This window comes from Nomascus leucogenys, chromosome 24, assembly GCF_006542625.1.
Source record: "Nomascus leucogenys isolate Asia chromosome 24, Asia_NLE_v1, whole genome shotgun sequence".
Classification (NCBI taxonomy): Eukaryota; Metazoa; Chordata; class Mammalia; order Primates; family Hylobatidae; genus Nomascus; species Nomascus leucogenys.
The window spans coordinates 23,613,339-23,625,082 of NC_044404.1; the positions used below are offsets into that span (position 1 = coordinate 23,613,339).

The window sequence follows — 11,744 nt, forward strand, 5'->3', positions numbered from 1 at the left end:
CTTTATTGGATTAACAGATACATCAAAAAGCAATAAAGTCTATTAATTATGTAAGGCACATAGACCATAGCCCCATTTTATTTATTATTATTATTATTTTTTGAGATGGAGTCTCACTCTGTCACCCAGGCTGGAGTGCAGTAGCGCGATCTTGGCTCACTGCAAGCTCCGCCTCCTGGGTTCACACCATTCTCCTACCTCAGCTTCCCAAGTAGCTGGGACTACAGGCGCCCGCCACCACGCCCGGCTAATTTTTTTGTATTTTTTAAGTGGAGACGGGGTTTCACCATGTTAGCCAGAATGGTCTTGATCTCCTGACCTCGTAATCCACCCGCCTCGGGCTCCCAAAGTGCTGGGATTACAGGCGTGAGCCACCGCGCCCGGCCAGCCCCATTTTATTAAAGACTATAAAAGATAGCTTTTACTGAGCTAAAAAACGAGCCAGACTTTTGAGAGCTCTCATTGATGGAGCAACAGCGACGTGCCAGGCACTTTCCATGTGTCTGTCAAATCCTCATAACCCTGAGCGGTAGGAACAGTTAGCTCTCTTTCACAAATGACAAAGCTGGGGCTCAGAGAGGTGAAGTTACATGGCCAGGGTTGCACAGCAAAGGAGGGCATCGAGCCAGTGCTGGGACCCAGGCTCTGACACTTGGGCTAAGAGCTAGAGCCAGGCCTTTCTCCCAAGTCAGGTTTGCTAAGAGCTATGCTGCTGCTGTGAGCCAATCACCCTTTCCTGCCTCACTCCACAGAGCGTGATGAGTGGGCAGGAGAGGGGACAGGCAGATCTTCAGGGCAAGGGGACTTGTTTCAGCCCATTTGGGAAGCAGCCCGGCGTAGCATGGCCTTCTCAAAGTGTGTGTGTCTGCATGCATGTGTCCTCATGCATGCACATGTGTGACTATGTGTGAAGTTGGCTGGGTGCCGGGTCTCACAAAGCCATGTGATAAAAATCTGGTACATCTTTCTGAAATGTCCGTTTTACTCAAAAAATAAAAATAAAAGAAAGAGAGACATCACAATTTTATATTAAAACACAGATGGCTATAGAATGAAAGAGAACACAAGCTTCACATGGTATGTTAAGATAATGAATGACAACTAGCATTTGGGGGCTGTGGTTCTTATTATGTGCCAGGCACTAATCTAAGAATTTTGTATGGTAACTAAGCCTCACAACAACCATCTGTGTAGGGACTGTTAGCAGACACTGAGAAGAGAAGTTAAGTCACTTGTCCAAGTTCACACAGCTAGTATGTGGAAGAGCATGGGAACACAAAGCATTTCATTAGACAAATCTTAGAACGTCTCTATTATCCATTGTTTGTTCAATTAAAAGTTTGTAACAAGGGCTAGGCGCAGTGGCTCACATGCCTGTGATCCCAGGACTTTGGGAGACCAAGGTGGGTGGATCACTTGAGGTCAGGAGTTCAAGACCAGCCTGGCCAACATGGAGAAACCCTGTCTCTATCAAAAATACAAAACCCCATCTCTACTAAAAATGCAAATCATGGTGATCGGTGCCTGTAATCCCAGCTACTTGGGAGGCTGAGGCAGGAGAATTGCTTGAACCTGGGAGGTGGAGGTTGCAGTGACCCGAGATCACACCACTGCACTTCAGCCTGGGCGACAGAGCAAGACATCACCTCAAAAAATAAAAAAAAAGTTTACAAGGATGGGCGAGGTGGCTCATACCTGTATTCCTAGCACTTTGGAGGCCAAAGCAAGTGGATTGCTTCAGCCCAGGAGTTAGAGACTAGCCTGGGCGATAGGGCAAAACTTTGTCTCCATTAAAAACACAAATATTAGCCGGGTGTGATGATGGGTACCTGTAGTCCCAGCTACTTGGGAGGCTGAGGTGGGAGGATCACTTCAGCCTGGAAGGCTGAGGTTGCAGTGAGTCATGATCATGCCACTGCATTCCAGCCTGGATGACAGAGAGAGACCCTGTCTCAAATATAAAAAATAAAAATAAAACAAAAAATTGTTTAAAAGTTTACAACAAGATTTATACATGAGAATGAGGATAAGAAGTAGCTGGCTCCGGCCAGGCACAGTGGCTCACACCCATAATCCCAGCACTTTGGGAGGCCAGGGCAGGTGGATCACTTGAGGTCAGGAGTTTGAGACCTGCCTGGCCAACATGGTGAAACCCCATCTCTACTAAAAATAGAAAAATTAGCCTGGCATGGCGGTGTCCACCTGTAATCCCAGCTATTCAGGAGGCTGAAGCACAAGAATCGCTTGGACCTGGGAGGCAGAGGTTGAAGAAAGGCGAGATCGCACTACCACACTCCAGCCTGAGTGACAGAGAGAGGCACTGTCTCAAAAAAAAAAAAAAAAAAAAAAAGTAGCTGGCTCCCCTTTTGCTTCCTCTTCGTGAAATTATAAGGGCTGCTGGTCACACAGCTAAGAAGTGGCAGAGAAGGATTTAAATGCAGGTCTGGCTGATCACGAAGCTGCTGCTCTTACCTACACAGTTACACCAACCCTGGCCTCCAGGTTCTCTGGCCTCTGGGTCACGTTCTTCCTCCCCGCAACTCCTGTTCTCTGCAAGAGAGGATAGTTTCATGAGTGAGCTGGTTCTGGGCCAGGCTGAGCCAGGGGAGGCTCACAACCTCTGAAGTTCCATCCCTCCAGCAGCCAAAAGCACACTTGTCATGAAATAATTACAAATTCCAAGAAGGAGAAAGTAGTAATTAGGCACTGACTGGGAGCTTGAAGATTTGGATTTTTATCCCCAGTTCTGTGAGGGAAATCTTTGCCTGAGTCACTTTCCCACTCTGGGACTCAGTTTCTCCATGTGTGAAATGAATCTAGTAATGCTTCTTGAGTGCCTGCCACGTCCTGGCAGGCTTTTAGGTGCTTTACATTCAGTGTATCGGCACACAACTGTGGACAGGGTTCTCACAGTATTACAGGGAGGAGACTGAGGCTCAGAGAGGGGAAGGAGCTTGTCCAGGGTGGCAGAGCTTGGGAGTAGATGTGCTGGGCCAGAGCTCTGCTTTTAGTCTCTGCACTGTTTATATTTATTCCTCAATCCACTGGGCTGCGACGCTGATCGGATGCTGCCGGGCTGAGTGAAAGGGCTCTGCATATAGAGCGGCAATGTTGGACAGGAGTCCTGGGGTGCTGTGATTGGGTTATGCCAACCACATTGCCACTCTGGAAAGATGAAGGAATAAGGCCAGGAATCTGACACCAAGCCCAGCAAACTCTGTGGTGGGGGTCATCTGGAGCCTACCAAATACCAGATGCTTTACATATGTCATCTAATTTAATCATCAATTCAACCACGTGAGGCTCAGAGATGATAAATAACTTACCTGTGGCCCGGTTTGGTGGTTCAGACCTGTAATCCCAGCACGTTGGGAAGCCACTGTGGGAGGATTGCTTGAGCCCAGGAGTTTCAGACCAGCCTAGGCAACATACAAAAAAAAATTAGCCAGGCATGCTGGCCCACACCTGTAGTCCCAGCTACTCAGGAGGCTGAGGTGGAAGGATCACTCGAGCCCAGGAGGTCAAAGCTACAGTAAGAGCAGTGATCATGCACTGCACTCCTGCGTGGGTAACAGATTGAGACCCTGTCTCAAAAAAACAAAAAGAAAACCAAAAACTTCCCTGTGATAGCACAACTGGTAAATGACAAAGCTGAGGTTTCAACCAGTGTCTGTATGTTTCCCAGACTCACAGAGAGAAAGTAACAGGATTACTGCTGTGGCTGGAAGAGGCCAATTCTGCAGCACCCATCGGTTTGCATGAAGTTTCAAAACAGCTGCAGACATCCAAAGCACTGAGTAAGGAGGCCATCCTGGAGACTGTGGCTCTGAGAGTTACTCCAGGGTGACCTTTAGCAGATCCCCTAACACCTATGAGCCCTGAAGGGGGTGAAATGGAAGCACCCCAACCAGTCCACGTTACCACATAGACTGTAAAATGCTGCCCACTAGTGAATGGCCTCTTTTGAAACACTTTCTTGCCGCTCTCTTTGTATATGGAGTTGAACCTGCAGTGGAAAATGTGATTGACAGGGATTAACATCTAGGACCCTTGGGGCCCACCTGGATGAACCCTCAGTGGAAGCTGGGATCATGAACAGTGGATATGGAACCACTGTAAGACCAAGTGGCCCCTGGCCCCGATGAAGAGAGTCAGGGTGGGTGTAGGGTGGGGAATGGAGCAATATGGTTGTCTGTCCTGATGGTCCTCAATTTCTCATCTCTTCCCTGCATAACCTACAGTGGCATGTCTTGAAACCCTTCTTTTTTTTTTGGAGATGGAATCTCACTGTGTTGCCCAGACGCTCGGCTCACTGTAACCTCCGCCTCCTGGGTTCAGGTGATTCTCCTGCCTCAGCCTTCCCAGTAGCTGGGATTACAGGCACGTGCCACCATGCCCAGCTAATTTTTTGTATTTTTAGTAGAGACGAGGTTTCATCATGTTGGCCAGGCTCGTCTTGAACCCCTGACCTCAGGCGATGTGCCCCACTTGGCCTCCCAAAGTGCTGGGATTACAGGTGTGAGCCACCGTGCCCGGCCTTGAAACCCTTTTTCTGATGCTAGAAATGGCATAGGCATAGGAGGCCGGGCGTGGTGGCTGACACCTGTAATGCCAGCTCTTTGGGAGGCCAAGGCGGGCGGATCACGAGGTCAGGAGATCGAGACCATCCTGGCTAACACAGCGAAACCCCTTCTCTACTAAAAATACAAAAAAAAAAAAGCCAGGTGTGGTGGCGGGCACCTGTAGTCCCAAGCTACTCGGGAGGCTGAGGCAGGAGAATGGCGTGAACCCGGGAGGCGGAGGTTGCAGTGAGCTGAGATCGCGCCACTGCACTACAGCCTGGGCGACAGTACAAGACTCCGTTAAAAAAAAAAAAAAAAGAAGAAGAAAAGAAATGGCACAGGCATAGGAAACAAAACAATATTCAGAAATAACTTGGATCAGTGAGTGGGGAGGTTATTCTGGGGAGTCTGCCGTGCCTTGGGTACCCTCATTGCCACACAAGGCACATTTTTAGCCCCAAAGGGACCAACTGCCAGCTGGCCAGCGACCACCTCAACTCCGGGTAATGCGTTCCATATGTTTCCCTAAGAGCCCAGCTAAGCTTTTCCCCAGCAGTTCTTAACAGTGTTCTCTCCCTCCCCGCCTTCCAACTCGACGCTTGGCCACCCTTGTTCCATTTGCTCCTAACGAGGGTGGCAGGGAGGGGGCTAGGTGGGCAATGCCAAGAGACAATGCTTTGGGAAGTCACCCTTCCCTAACCTCATTTTTGCAGATCCTCAAGCTAAGAGGCAGTCTCCCGGCCTCTCCAGGCTTCCGCTGCCCCATCTCTAAAGTGGGAAAAACAACCCCTACTCGAGGTAGGGAGAGCATCACGAAAAGAGCCCTGAATAGCAAAGTGGGAGGCTGGTGTTCCAATCCCGACTTGAACACTAACTTGCTGTGTGTCCCTGAGCAGGTTTCTACTCCTCTCTGGGCTACATTTGTGACCTTTAAGGGCCCTTCCTTCCATCCTTGACAGGCTTCAGAATTATAACAAATGACTCAGACAGCAAGGAAGAACATCAACTTTCCTGGGTGGCTCCAGGGTAGGAGTCCCCAGGAAGCCTAAGGCCTCCCTACCCTGGCCACCCTCACTGGAAGCCCAGGCTCCCTTTGACAAGTCTGGCCCAGTGAGAGCTTCTGCCTGCATCATCGGGCACAAAGTAGAAGCAGGGTGGCAGTGAGGAGAGGAGGCGTCCCCCGATGGAAGGACAGCTCCATAGCTCAGAAGGAGGAGGCCGGCGTGGGGGCGCCATTGGTCAGCCCCCAGCCACGGCGGGAGGTGAATATGAGTTCAGAGAACTCCTCCCTCCTTAATCTGGTTTGTCAAAGGCAACCCCCATTTCCCAGTCTCAAGGTGTCTCACTACCCTGATCCCGATTGCCCACCGACCCTACCCAAACACGGACTAACCCTGGCCTCTGACACTGCCTACAGACGGACCCCCACAGCCTGACTACCCACATTTATCCCTAAAGCCTGCCCCAGAGTGGCGAAACCCCAAATCCGGCCACGCTCTGACCCCTCATCTCAGCCACAAAGAGACTTCGTGACCTTGCCACTGACTGACCTCTAACAGGAGAACTAATCAGAGAACAATTAAATTGCTCGACTCTGAGCGAAGCACCTCACGGAACAGAGGGGCGGAGGTGGGAAAGGAGAGTCGAGAGGGCAGAGGCTTCTCGGAGGAGCCCAGCGGGCCTGGGGCCACACTAGGAAGGCCGGTAAGGCCCTATGCAGGGCACGTCGCAGGCGCTCGAGGAATGCGAGTTGCCTGAAAGAACGAAGGAAGGAAGGAACCGGGTGCGATCCAGGGCGGCCTCGCGGCCGGGGCAGGAAGCGGGTGGGGGTGCGCCGAGGCTGCAGCGGCCCGAGCGCAGCTGGGGGCAGCGGGAGAGCAGTGGGGTCAGCGACTCCGCTGGGTGGGGGGCCCCCCCAGGCCGCTAGGCTGGGAACCGGGAGGCCGCGCTGCTGGCAGAGCGGCGGGGGCGCCGCGAGGCTCCGGATGGGCTGCGAGCCCCGCCCGCAGGCTGCGGAGGGAGCCGGAGCCAGAGCGGAGCCAGAGCTCAGACATCCGGGCGCCAGCGAACACCTGCGAGCGGCCCCCAGGGCCCGCGGGGGGAGCGTGGGGCGCCGGGAGGGGCGGGGCGGGGCGGAGGCGGGGCCGGCTCGGCTCCGCCCCTCCGGGCTCCGGGCCACGTGGGCCGAGGCTCTGCCCCAGCCCGGGCGCCGCAGCGCCGCTGGTGGGGAGCGGCTGTCTCCGGGGAGGTCCGGGAGTGGGCAGAGGGGAGCCCTTGGAAGCAGCACTTGCGGGAAAGAGCGCGGCAGGAGGTTTTCAGGTTTAGCCTGGGGCATGGGGAAGAGTGGTGGCCACGAGGGGTGATGAGGCCGGCAAGACGATAATTGAAGGTTGTCTGTCACGTCCACAGCTAGAGAGCTATAACTGGCTTTATGGAAAGGGCACCGTTTCTGGTGTCACAGGCATGAATTTGAATCCTGGCCTTTGTTACTTAGAAGTCGTGTGGCCACCAGCAAGTTACTTCGCCTGTTCTGAGCTAGTTTATTTACAAAATAAAGACACCTCCCAAATGTCTGTATTTCACAGCCGATGCCATCAGCTCTGAATCTGATCGCATGCGACAATTTGCATAAGACACTCAGCAGTGAATCTTGTAGTTCAGGAAGCCTCGTGGATACTTTATGCGCCTTATAGTTTATCCGCACAACACACATGGAAGGGAGGTACCGACATCCCCCTTTCACAGATGAGGGAGAGTCTTAGGTCTTTCATTCAACAAGCACTCCCTGGGACGAGCGCTCCCTGGGACAAGCACTCGCTGGGGACCAAGCATGTGCCAGGCTGTGGGAATGGCGAGGGAAAAGAGCCAATCTGAAGAGAAGGCAAGAACATGAGCTTTGAAGCTAGAGGAAGCTGGGGTTCCTAAACCCTGCTCTGCCACTTTCTTACTGTGTGACCTGGATCAAGTTATTCAGCCTGAGTCTTTTTTCTATAAACCAGGGAATGATACCCATCATGGTGGTTTGTGAGGATTAGAACAAAAATGAAGATAAAATAGTTTGGAACCTGGCAGGCACTTCCATAGGTGATTATGACAGAAGACACTATCTTCTCTCCGGGAGTTTTCTGACCTAGGGCCAAATTGCTTTCACTCTCTAATGACTAATGGATTGGCATGCTGGGCTATTGTCCTGGCTACCTGAACAGCTCAGTCCTGGGAGTCCTGACAGGCAATTTCCTTGGAATTAGCTTAATAATACCTCGTAGGTGTGTGATGCATTTCAAAGAACTTTCCCACCATTATCTTCTGTCCTGGGAGGCAGCAGGGCACAGAAGGAGCATGGCTCAGAGAGGTGGAATGCTTGCTCAAGGTCACTCGGCAGATGACCACCGCAGCCCTTTTTAGCCTTCCACGGTACCGAAACTTCTGAGCAAGCAGGAGGCAACATGCTGTGGCAGAAAATGGTATAAGATATTGAGCTCAGTGCCTGGCTCTACTGCAGTTCATGGTGTAATGTGGGACTTAGCACCGCAGAACCGCTGCCTTAGAATCAGCTTCCTTTACAGATGCAGAAACTGGGGCTCAAGAGAGGCCAAGTCCCTAGCCTGAAGTTATACAGCTAGGAGGTGACAGAGCAGGGATTTATGCCCTTGTATGGCCATCTCTAAAGCCAGCACAGCACACCTAAAAAACAATCCAAAATAGACCCAACCCAGGCCTTGTACTTGGTTTGGGGCAAGGGTTCCTCACATGAGGATTGAAGTCTGCTATTGCTCTGCACTGTGTGTGTGTTTTTTGAAGAGTGTGTTCATATCTTCCTTCAGATCAGAGTGACCAGGACACAGAACAGGTTAAGAACCACTGATAAGGCTGGGAGTTTGGTTGGCAATGCCAGAGGTTCTCCTCCTCCCCCATGCCCCTGTTCACCCCAGCAAGCTCACCAGGGTTAACACACTAAAGGTGATGACGTGACCTGTTTGTTATGAAATATTGAAGTAATTCATGCCAGGGACCAACACACAGATGAGATCATACCATAAACAGGAATCTCTAGTGAGGCCAGGCACCTGGTAAAGCCCACCTGGGGAGCCACCAGGGGTGTGGGGGAAGGCATGGGTTGGGATCTTGCTCTCTGCCCCACTTCCAGGCCTGGCCTCAAGGAATGGCCAGTCCCCAGCCCTGCTCCTGTTCACCACAATCAAGTCACTGAAGTTACGGTTCAAATCCCATCTCTACCTCTCAAGGGCTGTGAAAACCAGGTTCAGAAGTAATACCCACAGAGGTTCCCTTTCCCCATTTCTGAAATAGGGACAGGGATGCTTACAGAATAGCTTCCCAATGGAGGTGGTGTAGAAATACCAGCAGAAATGAGGACTGTGGAGTCTCTGCCTCACATTCCTTGTTCAGGGTTGGACTCTACAACCACCTAGCATTAGAGAAGGGATTAGTATCAGTACTTTCCAACCAGCATCCAAATCTTTCTTACCTATTTCAGGAGAGACCTCCTCTCTCCTTTTTTCCAACTTTGGAAGCCCGCAAGGAAGCCAGCCCAGAGAGCAAGAAGGAAATGAAACCAGGCCCAGTTATCAGTTTATTCATTTTTGGAATTGGTCTATCAACCACCACCCATGTCTGGGCACCAGGTGAAGCAAACTTAAGGCTCTCCTCTTACCACATCCCCTGCTAGAATGGCAGTCAATAGCGACAATAAAGAGGAAAGCTACTGCTAGATCTCAAGGGACATGAAAACTCAGTTCTCAACTTGCCTGAGCCCCCAACTTGCTGGGCGAGCTTGCATCAGTCTCTGGTTTCTTCATCCGTGAAATCACGGGGCAGAGCCCAGATCTTTTCTCTGCACCCATCCCTCAATGGACAGGAGATCCCACTGTACCCTTTCTCTCTCCACCCTATCCCAACTGGGCAGTTTTTCATTTCCCTCTCATGGGAATAAGTAAGTTCACTTTCCCAAAGCTCCCTAAATTCGGCCCTGTGGGAGAAAGCATCATTATTACTTAGTGGAGACGGGTGTCATCATATACACAAGTGTTTAAAAATCGTTTATTATGCAAAATGTTAACTTTTATAAAAAGTTTAATATACATCGCATTGTTACAGAAAGTCACCTTCCTGTACGAAAAGTACAAAACCTATATACTCTATTATAGAGTTCATAAATCAGGGCAACAGAACCTTTCTCCAAGGAGACCAGAAGACCAGCTCTGCCGCCGCCTTGGCATAGTTTGGAGAGCAGCCATTCCTTCCACACCTCCACGCTCTGAAAAGACCTTAGAACTTGGGGGTGGGGGGGGGGCAGGGTGACGTCGCCCAGCTGGTGGCCAGAGCTAGCTCTGGCTCTTCAGGCCACAAGTTCACAGTCCTTCGCTCCTGAGCACCACGTTCAGCCTCCAGGCAAGGGTTTGGTGAAGTCAAGTGGGCAGGGCGAAGTTGGGGCCCATCCCTGCCGTCCGGCTTCCGGCAGGAGAGGTTCCCGGGGTCCCAGGCAGAACGGGCGCCAGCACCTGCGTTCTGGGCGGGGGAGGAAAGAAGACCAAGGAGCAGTTAGTTTCCGCCAAGCGCGCCGAGGCGGGGGCCGTCCGCAGACTGGCCGGCGCCAGGGAGGAAACTTGGTCTCTACCTCCAGCTGATAACTCCGCGCCCCACGCTGCCCCCACCCAGTTGGCGCCAAAGACCACAGGCGGAGCTTGCGCTACCCCTCCCACTTGGAATTGACACTAGCTGGGAGGGGGCTGCCGAAGACACAGCTCCCTATACAACATTTAACAGAAAAACTTGTATTTAGTCGGACCCGTGTCTACTTTCCCAGACCCTCGGCCACTGCCAGGAGGGCAGGGGCGACGCGCATTTAAGGCTGAAATGCACATCACATGGAAACTGACTCTGCCATTCATTTGATGCAACCATGGGCAAGTCACTTATCCCTCTCTGGCCTCAGTTTCCCTAAACCGAGGGAGTGGTAATCTTTCAAAACGCCTGCCAACTCCTGGACTTGCCGTTTAAACCTCCCTCTCCAAGAGAGGAGATACTCACCTGGAGGTGTCAGGACACGGCCGGGTCAGTGGCAAAAGCTCCTTTTGTCGTTGGAGATGACAAGTTCCGAAGCGAGCTCAGCTGTCTGAGAAAAGAGGAAAAAAGGTTAGAGTTAAGGCAATCGGGATCTCTGAGGGTCCCGCAGCATCCTTGCCTGGGTGTTCAGCCCTGTCCCGACTTCGAGGCTTACCTGGATGGGGAGGTGGGGGCCGTCAGGGGGCCCAGGGGCTGGCTCGGCCAGGACCACCTGCAGGTCGAGAATGTAGTCGATGACGCGCTGTAGGATTTCCACCTGGCTAAGCTGAGTGCCTCTCGGGACTCCGGGTACCAGTTCCCGCAGGCGGGAGTAGCAGTGGTTCATGTCGTCCAGCAAGCTCAGCGGCTCCTCAGCCGCCGGGCCTTTCCCTCGGCCCCGGGCGATGGCCAGACTGCGTTCCGACAGGCAGCACACTGCCTCATAGCAGCCGCGCACCGGGCTCAGCGCCTTCATGCTGGGGAGTGAGTCCAGAGGTGCCCCCAAAAGAAACAAAAACCAAAGACGTTCCCCCTGCAGTGATCTGCAATGCGCCTAGGCTCGCCGCTGTGGGCACTTATAGAGCCTGCCTGGAAGGCACGCCCCTTTATTCAAAACGGCCCGCCTCGGCCCCGCCCCCGCCGGCCCTGGGCGTTCACAGCCCGCTTAAATTGCAAACAGGCTTCCTCCGGCTGGTCTGACGCCGAAGACCGCGGAGCCGCGGATTCAAAGAATGAGGAAGCGCTGATACTGGGGAGAGGCGGGCCTCTCCGCCAGCAAGGATTTAAAAATCACTCAAAACCATTAACTTCAAGAATTTGCTTTTTCCTGGCAGCGCCCCAGACTTTTGAGCTTCCCTGCCCCCTGCCAGTCCGCCTTTAGCCCAACACTGGTTCGAACCCACAGCTCCTCCGAGGTCATAAATCCCTGAACAGCAAAGAAGCTTCCCCACCCCCCGTTTTTTTTAAGCGAAAGATTTTTCAAGGGAAACTTGTAAGGAATTAGTGCCGCCTTGTTCCCCAATTTGCTGTTCGCCTGACCTCCAGACTCACTGGCGTCAGGAATTATCTTGTGACCAGAGGGAAAAAAAATTAATTGCGGTGAAGCTGACGTTACAATGA

General features: G+C 52.4%; 1 protein-coding gene across 1 annotated transcript; it reads right to left on the minus strand.

Moving 5' to 3' along the window:
• Positions 1 to 9,598: 9,598 nt before the first annotated feature.
• Positions 9,599 to 11,467, minus strand: ID3 (inhibitor of DNA binding 3, HLH protein). The gene is made up of 3 exons (XM_003271598.4): positions 10,801 to 11,467; positions 10,611 to 10,695; positions 9,599 to 10,088 (listed from the first exon to the last, which is right to left on the minus strand). The coding sequence occupies exons 1-2, from the start codon at positions 11,098 to 11,100 to the stop codon at positions 10,636 to 10,638; spliced, it is 360 nt and encodes a 119-aa protein (XP_003271646.1). The 5' UTR covers positions 11,101 to 11,467; the 3' UTR covers positions 9,599 to 10,088; positions 10,611 to 10,635.
• Positions 11,468 to 11,744: the final 277 nt, after the last annotated feature.